A 16,303-nucleotide genomic window follows, 5' to 3' on the forward strand; every position below is an offset into this window, starting at 1 on the left:
TACTACAATTGCAGCTTTTCCCATTTTCCTCATAATTTTATCATTTTTTGTTCATAAACCCCGGTCTCTTCTGTTTACATCGTTTACACGGATAGCTGGCCCTTGAACAACACGGGTTTGAACCGTGTGGGCCCACTTCTAAGCAAACTTTTTTCCAATAAATACTATATATGGATTTTCTTTTCCTTTTTGATTTTCTTTATAACGTTTTCTTTTCTTTAGCTTACTTCATTGTAAGAACATAGTATATCATACATTTAACATAGTAAATATGTGTCAATCAACTTTTATGTTGTTGGTAAGGCTTCTGGTCTACAGTGGGTTATTAGTAGTTAAGTTTTGGGGGACTCGAAAGTTACCTGTGGATTTTCAACTGCGTGTGTAGGGGGGTCAGCCCCTCAGTCCCCCTGTTCAAGGGTCAACTGCACTACCCCACCTTTTGCAGGCCCAAAGCTTTCTCTTTTGTTTGAACTTAAATTCCCTGGTCCATGGAATTGGCAAATACCTTAAGAAACTGTGGCTACAGCTCTAAATGATTATCACAGGTTTCTGGATTCTTGTTTGAGAGCTCAGCTACGAATTGTAGAAACTGAGTATTTTGTGTTTTTTTAAGGTGTTTTGATGTGCCATATTTGTAAAAACTAAGATTTGATGCATTTTTGCATTAATGTGAAAAATAACTTCTTTTATGTTTTCAGTTGTATAGTGCGCTTTATTTTTGAAAATTGTTTTTTGGTTAATATTTCATGTATATGTTTATAAGGTTCCATTTAAGAGTCAGAGGAAAATATAAAGTAATTCAACCCTCTAAGATAACTAAGTGGGTGACTCTGGGTAGATTTCTTTAACTCTCCAAGTCTTCTACTTATAGGAAGTCTGTGATATTATCACAAGTTTAGTGTGAAAGGGGCTATTCACATTCTGGGAATATTTTCTTAAATATAATTTTTCACCCCAGAATTGCTGAATTAGCATCTCTGGAGTATCTGGGTCTCAGCATAGATTGAATTCTTTTGTGTGCCTGTATGCGTGTTAAAGAAAAAATGTGTTCTTTCCCCCATCTGGAGATGAGAGGAGACTTTACGCCACACCCGGAGCTGGTTAAGGCAACTGTTCCTTCTCTAGTTTCTTTGTTAATATAAACAGTGTTCAACATGGAGACAAAGCGCTTGAGGCTAAAAGCTGCTCCGGTCAACACGGACCTGGCGATGCGGAGCCTGGGTCCACCTGTGTCTCTAGGATCACAGTGACTCCACAGGCCCAGAAACTAGTGCTTTGGAGACTTGGCCAGTTTTGTTTGTTTTGCACTCTGTAATTGCTTACTTTTCGGTTTGTCTTTAGTGCTTGGGAAAGCTTTTAGAAAAAGGCATCCCATTTCCATCGCCCAACTAAGGGGAAAAATCACAGACGGCAACTACTCAAATCCGAGCTGATGTTTTAGAGAGGAAAAAGCACGTGTTTGCTCAGAGGGCTCCACGTGGCAGAGGGGAAAGGAAGTCTGTGCAGCTCAGTCCAAACACACTGTGCCCTCTGGCGTGTTTCCATTCTCAGTGCTAAGAGGTGTGGATTTCAAAATGAAATTCCCCTTGAATGAAATGTGAGACCACATTGTGTAGCAAGCAAGGCCCTGAAGAAATAGATGGGTCTATGGTTTTAATTTTCAGTGGGTGATCTTGGGCATATTACTTAAAGTCTTTGTGCTTTACTTACTCCATATATAAAACAGAATAATAATTCCAATTATCGTAAGATTGAATGTGTTGGCTTGCAATAAACACCAAGTTTCTTTTTGTGACCAACACGTAAAAGGTATAGTCTCCCAAATAACCATGTAGGGACATTTAACACTAAAAGCAGGTAGGCGGTTACTTGAATCTTCCACACTTGGTATGGAAGGCATCACGTGAGAGCTAACGACTTCCACACAGCTTCCTGTGGCTTCATTTTGACTCGCCTGCAGAAGTCCTATTCATAGTTTCTCATATTTCTGATTTCCATGAAGGTTCAGATAATGACTATGGTCCAATTTTAGGTTCTTGGTTTTGACTCTAGTGTCTCGTTCAGGTTTTGGTTTCTGGCCTGCATCTATCTATCCACCAGACATTATTTCACACTTATCGAATGCCAGGAAATGTGGAGAATAAGTAAGATATAGTTCAAATACTCAAAGATGTCTAAGTCCTTGAGGGAGGCAGATAGGAGGGGATGCTTTTGGCTTTAATTGTGAGGGTTTTCTAGCCCAAGCCTGGTACTCAGGAAAGCCCTCTAATTGTATCTGGATGAGGTGATCTACAAGAATACAAACATGTGAAAAGATCTGAAAGAAGTTCCACTACTGCCTGTTGTGAACAATAAATCAATATATTATTTAAAACAAATTTTTAAATCTATCTTGTGAATAGTGGTTTTTGAAACTTTGTTTGGCATTTCATTTTTCAGTGTAAGTGGAATCCCTCAAAATGTGGCCTGGATGTTTCTTGGCCTGTTCAACTAACTCTTCGGGGCCCTATGGAAGAAGAGAGAGGGGAGTCTGGAGAAGGCTTCGACAGAGGGCAATGGCCGAGCAATGTTGGGAGGAAGGGTGGGTGGAAACGAGGCGTCCTTGGACCTGGCTGTTCAGGGTGAAGTAAACAGCACTTACAAGAACACAGAGACTGACATATTTGTGGAACTAAGCAAATATTTCAGTTTGCCTTTTAAACTGACCTTTGTCTGTAATTGCCTCACCTCAAAAATAGAGGGAACCACTCTGATCTCACCAATTTTAGAAACATCATTAGATAGGGAAGAAAAATTACTGAGAGTCTCTTACACCATTTCATTACAAGGTATCATTATTTAAGCTAATTTGCCATTCCACCTGCATCAACACGCTATAGATAAATAAACCAGTAATAAATTTTTCAGTACTTTACTTCTAATTAGAACGTTAAATACTGTATTTTATCTTAAAACAGATTAAATGAAAATAAACAAACAAATAAACTACTTGGCACTGGACTTAATGGAGAGTCCTAAACATTTTTCCTGGGGTGCAAAGAGCTTTATTGGGTTTTCTTCTGGGTTATTGATAAAATTAGATAGGATAGCTGTCTTAGAGAGACATCTGATCTATAATAACTGTTAGTGAGATAGTGAAAAATATTTTTACTCTATACTGATGTGAAGCACATGCTAATTCCGGGGGGAGGTGATCTGCTTTTCCCTTGTAGGACCTGTACAATCCTGCTGTACAAGATTTCAAGATATACAGATTACAAAAACCCTGTTTTATTATTAGCCACACCCCTTTCTGTCTGCTTAAACAGCTCCCCATCCAGCTCTCTGACATGCTACGTGCGTGGCCTTGGACAAGTAGTTTAACTTCTTGATCTTTCGTATTCCTATCTTTTACCTGGAAATGGGAATTCTACTACTGGTTCAATAGGTTTTTGTTCAAATAAGAATGTAGTCGTAAAGCACCTGGAGAACTGTGAATAATGTGCGTGAATAATGCCATCTGCCCAGGCTCCTTTCAGCGAGCGAGCCTCCTCCAGGGCGCCTTGTCTTCTCAGATAGAACAGATTTTTGTTCATCTGTGTTCACACGGCGGATTTTGGGCCTCTGACTCAGCATTGCCCAGTTACGGACACTCACTTGTGTCCTTTCCTAATCATCTGTGAGTTCTTTCAGGGCAAGGACGGTGTGGCTAATTATTTTCTGTACCCCTGGCATGAGACAAGGTCCTGGTGTAAGTGAGTGACCAGTAAGTATCGCTGTATTGAATTTTTGATGGTTGTCATCAAAACAGATCCAAAAGGACACTAACATCGATTTGTTGATAACCTTTTAAATGTGCTTCTAGTTTACATCTGTCACTAGATATAATAAAACCTTTTTTCCCAAATATTGTCCTAATTCATAAACCAGCTTGACTTCCCACACGATTGGTCCAAATTTCCTAACTGTGGAATTAGACTGGAGGCCAAGGAATCCTAAAGCAGATGAGGCTTAAGTTCGACATTACTAAGAACTTCCAGAGGATTCGTGATGGCCAAGCATCAGAATAAATGCAGGACTAATTGAGGGGAGCTGTGAAGGTCTTGAGGGCCTTCGTTATCTCGTGTTTTACTGCTGCTGGGTAGATGCAGCGGTGTCCTGCTTTCGAGAAGACCAATGGATCGGCTGGCCTCCCAAGAGAACAGGGCTGAGCCTGGGGATCTGGTTTGCTGAAACTGCTGTACGATACCTGTGCACTCAAGGTCTCCAGAGGGCTTTCTATCCTTGGAAAAGCCATCAGGGGCACTCCACGGGGATCCTCGGGTTTGGGTTTGGAAGTAGACTCTGGCGTTCCTTTAAAGTTATGGACCACACACATTCCCTGCAGGATGAGGGGGTAAAAAGATTGGGTCAGACTATAGCCATCGATGCCTGGCCAGCTCTGAGGGTGGCAGGCCTTTCCCCTAGAATGCCACTGCCATAGCGACTTGTTTCCTTTGAGCCAGTGGGTAGGAACTATGGAAATACCCAGGCCATGGTCTGGGGTGTCGGCTGAGCACATTCTCAGTGCTGAGGAAACATCTGTTGAGTCACCAGATGGTCAGTGAGAACCAATCCACACATCAAGCCTGTTTCCTAACCTGTAAAGTAAGAATAATATGATACCTACCTCATCAATCTGTAGTGATGAAAAGACACGATAATGCAAAGCACCTGATGGTTAACACCTAACATTGATGGAGGGCCACTCTGTGTCTGGCGTTGTCTCTAGAATTTTACTTATTTCATTGAACCTTCTCAACAATCTTACAAGAAAGGTGGTACCGTTATCTCCCAACTTATATGAGGAGGTACAGAGAAGCTAGATAACTTGCCCAAGGTCATAAAGAGATTTAAACTCCATAGCTAATGCTATGACAGTATTTTGCCTCTTAACAAGTGCCAAACATACAACAAATACTCAAGTCTTTGACTCCTACCTAGGATGATCATCCTTAAATTATGTGACCACTCTTTGCTTGAGAGTACATAAGTCATGCGGGACACTTTTCTTTCATTGCTTCTTTTAAAAAACTTTCCTTCTAAATTACTATCCACTTTATTTCCTACTGAAGCTCCTTCATACACCAGTCTTTCTTTCTTTCTTTTACCATCAACCCTGCTTCTTTTGCCCATATAGAGTTTATCTGTTTTTTTTCCATTCTCTCTCTGCCATTGTTCTGCATCTTTGTTTTTCTATCTGTGCCTTTGAATCTTTCCTGTTGTTCTTCAAACCCTGCAGGACATTTACATAAATGTTCACTACTTTCCTCTATCTCTGCTTCAACTTCTTTCCCTCACAAAACAGGAGAAGTGGAAGGTGTTGAAGCTGAAGAGGCTGGAGTTGAAAAGACTCAGGTTAGTTTCATACCTAATTGGTTGTATGGCCATTGGGCAAGTTACTTTTCTTTGAGCCTCACTTTCCTCATCTATAAAATGAGGATAAGAATATTGTTAGGGTTGTTCTGGGAGCACCTGATTTGCTGTACAGAAAGAGGAGGGTATGTAGTAATTGCTCAACTAATAATCTCCCCTCTTCCCCACACTTTCATCTTCATAGGAAACACAAAACAGTAGTGAACATAGGCTGCGAGTACGCTCCTATTCTCTGACTCTCCTCTCTGCTTCTCCCTGTCTCCTCTCCAAGTCTGCTCTGGAATGCTTCCAAGTCTCTTGTATGACATCCTCCCCCACCCACTTCCCAGCTTACTGCGTGTGCACCTGTGCAAATGCAGACACAGGGCGGTCTGTCTCCTGTCGGAGCGACTCAACAGCAGGTCTGGGTCTTATATAAAGATCATTTGTGGAAAACAAACTTTGACTTTTGACGTCAATTGGGAAGCCAACAACAGTCCAAACAGCAACTGAATGGTAGTGAGTCACTGAGAGAAGGCAAGTTTAATGGTAAAGCAGAATTTGTGTATGGGGCCTGAGGAAACCCAAAGGGTTTGATAGATTTCATCCTGTAAAGGTCGCATGAAATCTCTCTCTCCCACACTGCTCTTTCTCTCCAGCTGGGGCTGGCTGGCTCCAGGACTGATGGACAGCAAGATTGTCTGGCTTTCCTTTTGAGCCCTCTCCTTTGTGCACCTTTGATGCCTCTTTGAAAACCCTCTCTTCTCTGACATCACCTTTAGCTTTTCCTTCTTTAAAGAAAGCAATCTTAGGAAAATATCCCTGTGAGGTGTCTTCAGGGTCCCCCTCAGCACCACTTTCCCTGCTGCTGCACCCAGAGAATTTGCATCTAAGTCCATCTTTCACTACAGAAGAAAGGCCTAGATTCATTCAAAATAATTTTGAATTAGAATGGAGATTCCCAATCAGTGTTCTGAATGAACTTGAGCCTTTTTTCTGTGTATCTTAGCACGTAAAAAACACTGGAAAACTCTGCATGAGTGGTTGGGAGAGCTATGGGGGTATTTTTTATGTTGGGGAGGACAAGGAGGAGTTAGTGCATAGGACTGTGAAATTCTTCCATGTGAGATGCCAGTCTTAATGAGTGCTTTGGACCAGAAAGGGCAGGACGGAAGGAGGGACATCCAGACTGTGATGGCTTCAGTCTCAGAGGGGAAGCTGGCTGAATACTGTTAGGGATTCATTTCATGTGCAACAGGTGAATCTCCAGCCCTGGTGATTAACTGTAAATCTTTTGGGGTTAATTTTAAGTCCTTGAAGATTAGTAAAAAATCTGCACCTTATGCTATGCCCATGCAATGGAATACTATACAGAAGGAAAAAGGAATAAATTGTTGCTACATGCTACGATGTGAATGAATCTCAAAATAATCATGCTGGGTGAAAGCTGCCAAGAAAAAAGAAGACACACTCTATGGTTCCATTTACATGAAATCTGAGAAACGACAAACTAATATAGAGTAACAGAAAGGAGATCAGTAGTGGCTTGGGAATGAGGGAAAGGGGAGGGTGGGCAGGAAGATATATCTGTATGTCAAAATTGATCAAATTGTACAGTTTACATGCCATTTGTTATAGCCCTTTCACACCTGATCAAACAGTAAAAAAAGACAAAAACAATAAAAATTAACCTCTTCCTTTCCAATCCAAGATTCCCTAGGTGAGCAGATAGACAGGCCCCTATGTATTTGAGAAACTAAAATATTATCGGCATTGTAATGATACAGAGAAAACTGTATTAATCACGAGTCCAGGAATATTATTATGTGTGGGTGAGAAGCCACTTGTAGCAGAAATAAGATGCCTGAGAGGCATGTTCGGGTAATAATAGAGGCCTTTGGAAAAAGTCTGGGTGTGGTCAGCTGAGAGTCCTCATGTTTCTGAGTGGGATATGCAAGCCTGGGCCCGAACTCAGGGTCCTGGAATGCTGGAGGAGGGGCTGCCTGCTTCCACCAGGGGTCCTTTGTCTCTGTTCTATCCCCAAATAACACTGAGCTCTGCTCCCAATGCATCCCAAACTAATGTTTCAGAACAATGGTTCGGAGGTATGCCAAGTTAGTAGTCTGCTTAGCCCCAGTCAGCCCCAAGCACAGTGTTGAAGAAAGCGGACTAAGCCATTCTCCCTGGGCACTCCTCTCCCTGATCCCTGGAAGAAATATAGCAATCATATTTCCGACAGACAGGGTACTTTAGAAGTCATTCTTGCAGCACAAGCATACATAATACTTGGGGAATAATTACAACTCACAAAGGTTGGGACCAGATGAACCTGGGCCTAGACTGTGAGGTCTGGGCGCCCGACTCACCAGGGTCTTAGGCAGCCTGTCAGAGGGCACGCGAAGGGAGAAGGTAGAAAGAGGGAAGCTGACCTACCAGAAACAGGGCTACAGCAGTGCCCAGGATGAAGCCTGCGATCACATCGGAGCAGTGGTTCCTGTACTCGGAGACCCGGTTGAGGCCCGTCAGGAAGGCCATGCAGAGGGTCCCGAGGCACAGCACTGGCTTGGCCAGTCGACTGCTCTTCGTCTTGATTGTGCTTGTGATGTACATCTGGAAGAGGACAGAGACCGGGGAGTGACCGGCAGCCTCCTCGCACAGTGCACACCCATGCATGCACACACACACTCCGGCACTCAAAAGCGGGCTGTGCCAAAGCAACTGCCCTCAGATGCTCGGGAAGAATTTGGGTGGAAAACTAGTGCAGCGAGAACAATGGACAGATGTCCATTAATCATGGTGTTTCTGGGGGACATGTGGACAGAAATGTGGTGACATGCAGAATGACCACATGATAATGATCAGACTCAGAAGACGCAGTTTTCACGCCACAGGCTGAAGCACCATTTTGGGTATTAAAGAACCCATGTGATACGATGCTCAGATACCAAATAAACCTTCTACAAGTATGAAGTTTATGAAGACCAGATAGGCGAGAGGCCGTACACTTTACTTTTTGTGTCCCCCATACTTCCAGCTGATTCTTCACACTTCTGAGCAATGAAAACAAAAGCCTTTACTGATGAGTTGATTGACCAAATTAGAACTTTTCAACCGGCATGTCACAAAGATTTCAGTTTTGCTGGGAAACTGACATCCACATTCCTTGGGACAAGTGTGATCAGCTCTATCTGTTCATTTACTCTAGCATATTTTCAAATATTAATTTTTTAAAACTTATGTCATGACATATAAAAGGTTGGGAAAACCTGAACTAACTAAAGAATGACTAGTTATTTTTGAAATTTAGGGAGCCTGAATTTATGTGAGCTGTTCTTTTAAAACATTTTAATTTTTCAGTTACAGTTGTAATTCAATATTATTTTACATTAGTTTCAAGTCTAATGTGCAGGCTTCCTTATTTCACTGTGAGAAGCAGATGAATGTTCCTGGGCTCAGGCATCCAGTGTGTCCCGGTAGCCTCGTTAGGAAGATGTGCCTGTTTCAAGTAACACACTTAGTTCACCTTTGGTAATGGTTACAAGAAACCAGTAGAGGGCATTATTGATTTATGACGTCTTTAATAAAAGTGATAAATGAGTTTGCAACCCTGAAACACGGTGTGCTGATACTTAAATTATAGTGTGTAGTATGGTTACGTGGCCAGAGTACATACAAGTTCAAATAGATGCATTTTGCAATATTACAATGGAAATTGTTAATTTCCTAGAATGATGCTTCAACACTGGTTTGAATACAGGACAATGGGATTCTATTTATTATTGTATGTAGCTGATGCCCTAGAAGACTGTGGTTAGATCGGAGTGACATCAATTAGAGCGTACCAGGAGAGCATTCTAAGGCTGTGTGAAAAGTGTTATGTAGCATCTATACTAGGTATATTTGTTTTTATGCCTCTGTATTTTTCAAAATATAACCTTTATACATCTTTCCAATTCAATTACAAACTATTAAGAGCATGGGGCCTATAGTTATTTAGTATTCTTCAGACTATTAACTAGCACTTAGGAAATATTTGTTGAGCAATTTCTGAAAGCACTTCACACATAATAGGGGCGCAGAATTGTTTGCAGAATTAGAATCTTATATCAGGGCTTATCTGATGATCGTGAGGCATAATTTGAACTGGGTTTGTCTGAATCCTTGAAAATGTGCTATGGCTGCATCTATTCTGGGTGAGCTGACTCTGCTTACTTCTTTCTCTCCAAAATAAATTTATATCTTACTTGATGAGAGTTTATTATGACAGATTTAGCTTTATAATGGTGTCAAAAATTAATTTCACAGAGCAATGACTTTGGTCTGATAAAACAAAGAAAAAGGTGCAAGAGCACATTGCTTCATATAACTTAGGTTCTAGATAATTTAAAGCAAATGAATATTTTGAAAATTAAAACAATATGTTGAATGCCTGACAGGACTTTCTTTGCTTAAAAAAAAAATACCTGCCATGGATTATTTTATTTCATTGAAGCGAAGAAGCCTCACTGAGCTCACACTGAGCTATTTGTATATTGAAGCTTCTGTATTATTTATGTTCATGTTTCCGTAATGTGAGGGTAGCTGAAATAAGCTTTTATCATGTATTCGTTAAAGAGGAGATCTAAACAGAGTAACTAGAAAGACTCATTTTGGATAATTGTTGGTTCACAAATTGGTCCTATGGATGTGATCCTGTAAATGGGACACAGAGGAACATTTGTTTTAAAGAGACTATTTAGCAATTTATTTTAGAGTCTACTAAAGAGACCAGACTGGTTGTCAGCCACCGCTTCTCTGCCCTGAACGTGTAATTCAGGGTAATTGCAGGAGTGCTCCTCCATCAGAGGCAGACTCTGGGGGGGGGGGGATGGAATCATGCTCCCCTGGGGGTGGGGGGCATGCTCAGAATCTCTGGGAAGAAGGGACAGTTTCAGTTTGACAGGGGTCTTTCCTCTGTTTTCTTCTTCCCTCACCTTTCATTGAGAATCGCTATACCACTCATTTCCTGAATATGAGACAAGATGCGGCAAGGAAAAGCGACGTTTTCCATCAACAGCTCTGCTTCCATGGTAGACGCGCACGACACCCAGCCTCTGAGCTCAGAGTTCCTAACTCTCAGTTCTATGCAGTTGAAGGGACTGAAATTTTTCCACCCTGAAGCTGCCTTTTTGGGATATTGATATTAAGCTGTTTATTAAGAAACAGGACTCAGAAAGAATCTTTGAATCTCCCCAACTTTCCTGCCCAAGAGATTCAGACAGAGAAACCTGCATCAGGAAAGAGAATTTAGGATGCTCCCTTAGCCAAGCTTGAATTAAATATGGTAAACAAAGGGGTTCAGGCAGAAGACTATTAGCTAGATACACCTCTGTATCCCCTTGTTTCTGAGTTGTTTGGCAAGGATTTTTCTGCCACATGTGTTCCACTTTCTTTCGACTACTTATAAATAACCCACTCTCTCTCTTTTTGAAAATTAATTTTGGAGGGGGAGAGAGAGGGAGAGCTCTACCTGTTGCTCCATCCATTTATGCGTCCATTGGTCAATTCCTGCATGTGCCCTGACTGGGATCAAACCCACAACCTTGATGCATCTGTACAACGTGCCAACCAACTGAGCTACCTGGCCAGGGCCTCTCCCATTCTCACTTCTGAAATCTGATCCCCTGTTCCCTACCTGTCTCCTTTGTCCAAAACTGTTCTATATACCCAATGCTGCTTCATTGTTTTTGGTATTTTCATGGAATAATCATGCTTACGTGAATTCCCCATGTGCATATTCTAAACTTTGATTTTTCTCTTGTTAATCTGTCTCTGTTAATTTGATAATCAGCTCAGCCAGAAGAACTTAGAAAGTGGGAGGAAAAGTATTAATATTTCTTTTGGCCCCACAGAAGCATAGGTCAGAGAAAGGTGCAATTTCCCAAATGGATGCAATTTGAGATCATTCCCTAAATGGATGCAATTAAGGAGTAGAAAAATAAGAGTGATACCATTGTCCTTCTTGTATTTTAAGATGTGGGTTGCACTTTAGGTTTTCTCTGTGCTGAGAGCAAACAAATTTAGAGAACATTTATACTTCTGTGGAGGCAGCCAGAAGCCGGGCTGCCGCCTCTCACCACGGGTCCTTAGCTATTCTTGGGGCCTCAGTTTCTGCATCAGTAAAATGCAAAGATTTGACTAAGTGATTATCAACATTCTTTCCAGAACTAATATCCTCTGGCAGGTCAGGATATTACATTGACATGTTGGGGGTGGGGGTGGGGGCAACAGCACATTGCATAGGAGAAGCAGGTTGCAACGGGACTTTAAAAATCACTACAAGTGACAGTGATGAAAGAATGGGAACGAAGAGGGCAGGAAGACACACATCCCAGCTACAGCTCAACTAGGGAGAGACAGCAAGACTCACACACTCACCGTGGCGTATAAGGCGGAGTAAACGCTCAGAGCAGCGTGTTTGGAGGGAAAGGATCTCCGAGCCTTTGCGATCACTTCCAGGTCCCCGGTACAAATGTTCCCATTGCTGACGAACTGGTGGTGGGCTCTGCAGTCTGTACTGGTGTAGTTTGGCTTGCACACCGTCAAGAAGTACGGCGTTAGGTGCCCAGTGACTACTTGTCCGGCGTTTACAAAAATGTCAGTAGCAAAAAGTCCAAATGCAAATACCCCTAGAAGGAGATTCAAAATAATTAGAAATGGCGACACACACCACCGATCGGTTTTGTCCCTGAGAGGAAACAGCAGCTGGGGCCAGGACGACCTATCGAAAAGGTCCTCCCCAGAGTCAGATTGCCTGCTCATCTGCATCTTTCCAGGGAGTAGGGAGTGGCACCTGCTTCTCGAATGACTCCTTCATCCAAATTCATGCATCGAGCTGTTAGCATAGTATTGTTTCGTGTAAGTAAATTAGAAGCAGCACATTCTCAGCATAAAAAGAACTTTCTAATTTTGGAGTCACAGAGCCCTGGGCTCCAGCCCCACCTTTGGTGACTCATTGACAGAATGTGTACCTGCTATCTCAGAACCACGGTACCCTTGGCCACAAAATGACTGTGGGGAGGGATGCTTCTGCAATCAGTTGGAAAGATGAACTAAGGTAGCTGCAAAATACGGGTGATGGTGCCCAGCTCTAAGTAGTTACTCAGCTTCAGTCCTCTTCTTAAAGAAAATAGCTTCTCCCTGGTGCTGTGTGGAAATGCAAATTCTCCCAGCAGGAGTTATCTATCAGACCAGGGCAGGTAAGAGTGAATGAGGTTAGGGAGATGTCCTTCAAAGAGAGAAAAAAGATCATTCCAAAAACCTTGATTGAATTGGATGTTTCGTTTGGTGTTGGAAAGAGAAAATGAGAAGAAACAAAGAATGTTACAATGAATGTTGTTGACTGTATGAGTTTGCCACTGTTGCTGTAAAAATTACTGTAAACTGAGTGATTTAGAACAACGCAAATTTATCCTCTTGCCCTGGCTGCTGTGGCTCAGTGGATTGAGCGCTGGCCTGAAAACCAGAGGGTCACCAATTCAATTCCCAGTCAGGGCACAGGCCTGGGTTACAGGCCCGGTCCCCAGGAGGGGCTCACGAGAGGCAACCACTCATTGATGTTTCTTTCTCTTTCTTCCTCCCTTCCCCTCTAAAAATAAATAAAGTCTAAAACAAAAAACCAACCCCCCACGAATTTATCCTCTTATAGTTACGAAGGTCAGAAATATAAAGCAGGTTTTCACTGGACTAATATCAAAGCATAGGCAGGGCTATATTCCTTCTGGCAACTCCAGGGTACAGTTCGTTCTTTGCCTTTTCCAGCTTCTAGAAGATGCCTCATTCCTTTCTTGTGACCCCCTTCCAGTAATCGTATCATTATGACCCTGGCTTCCATTGTCACATCCCCTTCTCTGACTCTCTCTTGCTCGCCTCCTATAAGGGCCCTTTGATTATATTGGGTCCACCTGGAATAATTCAGGACACTATCTTCATCTCCAGATCCTTCAGTTAACCACACCTGTAAATCCTCCCTTGTCATGTAAAATACCACATCCCCGGTTCCCAGGGACCACACATGAACATTTTGGGAGAGGAGGGCATTATTCTTCCTACCACACTGACTCCACTGTGTGGCTGAGAATCCTGTGGGCTCTCGGCTTCTACTTGTTCTCTGGTCAATTTCACAAAAATTCACCCCCCTAAGCTTGAACTTGGATAGGCAGATTTCCTTACAGGAAGCTTCACTGTGAATTCTTTCAAAGCCTAGACAGTACATCTACAGAGTATCTGTTAAATATATCAAATGTATCAAGAGAGGCTACGCAGAGGCCCAGGGATGTACAAGCCTTTTGAAGGGATAAAGCTGACTTTTCAAATGCAGCTCAATTATGGGAGAAGCTGGCAAGTACGAGAGGCAGCGTTACCCTCCTAAATGTCAAGGGCCTGCAATAGTTTCAATTAAATTTCTACCCAATTTTGATTCCCATATTCAATGTCTGGGATCTGCAAATTGTGCTGATATCAGCACTCAAAAGTTCATCCATTGTAGCAGAAGTGGAGACGAGTTCGGCTGAAAACGTCTTCCGGTTCTCATTTTAATAATCTGTATCGATTGCTACAATGTTCTTTTCTGTGGCTTTGCTTTGCCAGGATGTGTTTCATCGCAATGAGAACTGGCTTTTTCAACAACTTCAGCCAGCTCCCTCTGCAGGGCTGAGCCCTCTGAGAGCGGGCATGCATTCATTGATCATTTGTGACGATTTTCACCCCCACATTCTGGGACCCTGAATGGTTAGACATTTTTTTACATCTTCAAGCAGGATTCTCAAAGAGCAGGTCTCTGGCTTTTTTGAGGGGGCAATAAGCCTGTCTAGACATTCTTTTCCAGGACACTAGGGTAATTGATGATTTGAAAAGGGAAAAGTGACAGCACTTTCCTCTGGCATTTTATTTGTCCAATGTGCTTCCAATTAGGATGGGTTTGGTCTTTCTTAGAGGATTTCTAGGCTCCTCGGCTCGGCGCCTGAAGTGTCATCTCTGTGGTCACAGTGATTTTGTGACAGGCAGTTCTCTTGGCTGTCATGTGATGACATTGCTGAACAGTCGCATTCCCCTCTTCTTCTCTTCCTTCTCTGGGGTATGTCTACTTCTGATGGCTTAACGAGCATCTGCTTTCCAAACAGTTCACTCTGGTGCATTTGAAGTGGCTTCAGAAGGGCAATGCGGCAGCCTGGGGAGTCTGGCCTACCCGGCACAGGCCAGGCCGACAAAGGGCCGTGGAACCTGCTGCGCTGGCGATTCACACACAACGTCAGATCACACAGGGCTTTTGTGAGAAGCTCCAGCCATGCCTATGACTTAACCCCAAGCTCATGTGTATATTTTATAAGCCTCAGAAGCTAAAAATAGCTACTTTTGTCCTCAGAGTCAGGTGGAACACCTTTGATGGTCTCCTACATTTCAAGGTATGATTTGAAGAGGATGTTTTAAAATTGTCTACATACCCTAAAATTGGTGTCTAAAATCCTTTATGTAAGATTCTACTTCGCAAATTTTTAACAGATACTCTTTTCATTTCTGTAACCCCTTCCTCCCAGTGGGTCCTACTTATGTTGTGGCTCAGCCCCCAAAGCTGTTCCCTGTACCACGGGAGCTGGTTATGTTTCTGAATGAATGTATACCAGACACAAAAGTCTAAAAACAGAGTGCTTTGGATTTGCCAGAGCTATGAGCTCCCAACACTTATTGTTGTTGCTTTGTGTGTTCAGAATTCTGAAAAAGCTTGGCTGGGATGACCAAGAGTCATGGTCTGGAGGACAGAGTTTACCCAAGATGGACAGTATTGAATGATCATACAAATATAAAATTCCTACTGGGACAAGGAGTACAAAAAAGGAGTAACGGTACCACACTAGTCTAAAATAGGAGTATATTTTATATACTCCTATACTCTCTGTCTTCTCCTTAGAAGACAGATCATGGGAGAAAAATCCAGGGAGAGAATTCCTTCCTTTCTCTCCTACTGCCTTGCCCCGATTTAGAGATCTGGGATTAGAATGTTGAGAGACAGGGCTGCTGTCACTCCACTGGATGAGACCTGCTCTTTGAATCTCTCTGAAGCTGTCTCCGCTCCTCCTTCATTCTTCCAAGTGTGTTTGCAGACACACTCCTGTACGACAACCAGGCAGGAAGAGGTGGGGCACAGGCACTGGCTGGCATCTTGCTTCTGAGAGGAACAGCCCCTGTGCTCTGGAGAGCGGTGCATGCTGGGCACTGCAGCTGCGTGGACACCTGGTGTGCGGGGACACAGGGAGGTGACATTCTCTGCAGCTGAGGAACTCCGGCAGGAAATCTGGGGGTTGGATTTGGTGCCGTGCACGCTCATCCATCTCAGACTTACACCCTGAAGAGTGGGGCAAGAGCAAGTCACACTTCTGTCTGTGGAGGAACACTGAGTGTGCACTGGTCTGCCCCACTGAAGACTGAGTAGGGATAGTTGCCAGAGGCAGGCAGGTGGGGGAGGGGGAGGCACAATGGGTGAAGGGGGGTCAAAAGGTCCAAAGTTCCAATTATAAAACAAATAATTCATGGGGTTATAATATATAGCATGGGGACTATAACTGATAAGACTAAACTGTATATCTGAAACTTTCTAAGAGAGTAGACCTTAAAACTTCTCATCACAACAAAAAAAAGTTCTGTAACTATGGTGACAGATATTACCTAGACTTATTGTGGTGATCATTACGTGATACATGCAAATACTGAATCATTATGTTGTACAACTGCAACTAATATAATGTCATATGTGAATTATACTTCAATTAAAAATAGTGAATAAGGAGAATAATCTCATATCACATGGGGTCTTAGAAAATATACTCCTATTTTAGACTAGTGTGGTACCGTTACACCTTTTTTGTACTCCTTGTCCCAGTAGGAATTTTATATT

General features: G+C 42.6%; 1 protein-coding gene across 4 annotated transcripts in view; it reads right to left on the reverse strand.

Annotated features, from left to right (window-relative positions):
• Positions 1–16,303, reverse strand: part of PLPPR1 (phospholipid phosphatase related 1) — a 228,965-nt gene that overhangs the window by 731 nt on the left and 211,931 nt on the right. For 2 of the 4 annotated variants that reach the window (XM_037140812.2, XM_053656541.1), the window contains 3 exons: positions 11,791–12,041; positions 7,807–7,983; positions 2,864–4,360 (listed from right to left, as the gene is read on the reverse strand). In XM_037140812.2, coding sequence (XP_036996707.2) covers positions 4,058–4,360; positions 7,807–7,983; positions 11,791–12,041 — 731 coding nt within the window. In that variant the 3' untranslated portion in view covers positions 2,864–4,057. Of the gene's footprint in view, positions 1–2,863; positions 4,361–7,806; positions 7,984–11,790; positions 12,042–16,303 lie in introns of those variants that run through there. The other 2 variants (XM_037140814.2, XM_037140813.2) reach the window with 2 other exon arrangements.

This window comes from Artibeus jamaicensis, unplaced genomic scaffold (assembly GCF_021234435.1).
Source record: "Artibeus jamaicensis isolate MK-2021 breed Jamaican fruit bat unplaced genomic scaffold, CSHL_Jam_final scaffold_1964, whole genome shotgun sequence".
In the NCBI taxonomy this organism is placed as follows: domain Eukaryota; kingdom Metazoa; phylum Chordata; class Mammalia; order Chiroptera; family Phyllostomidae; genus Artibeus; species Artibeus jamaicensis.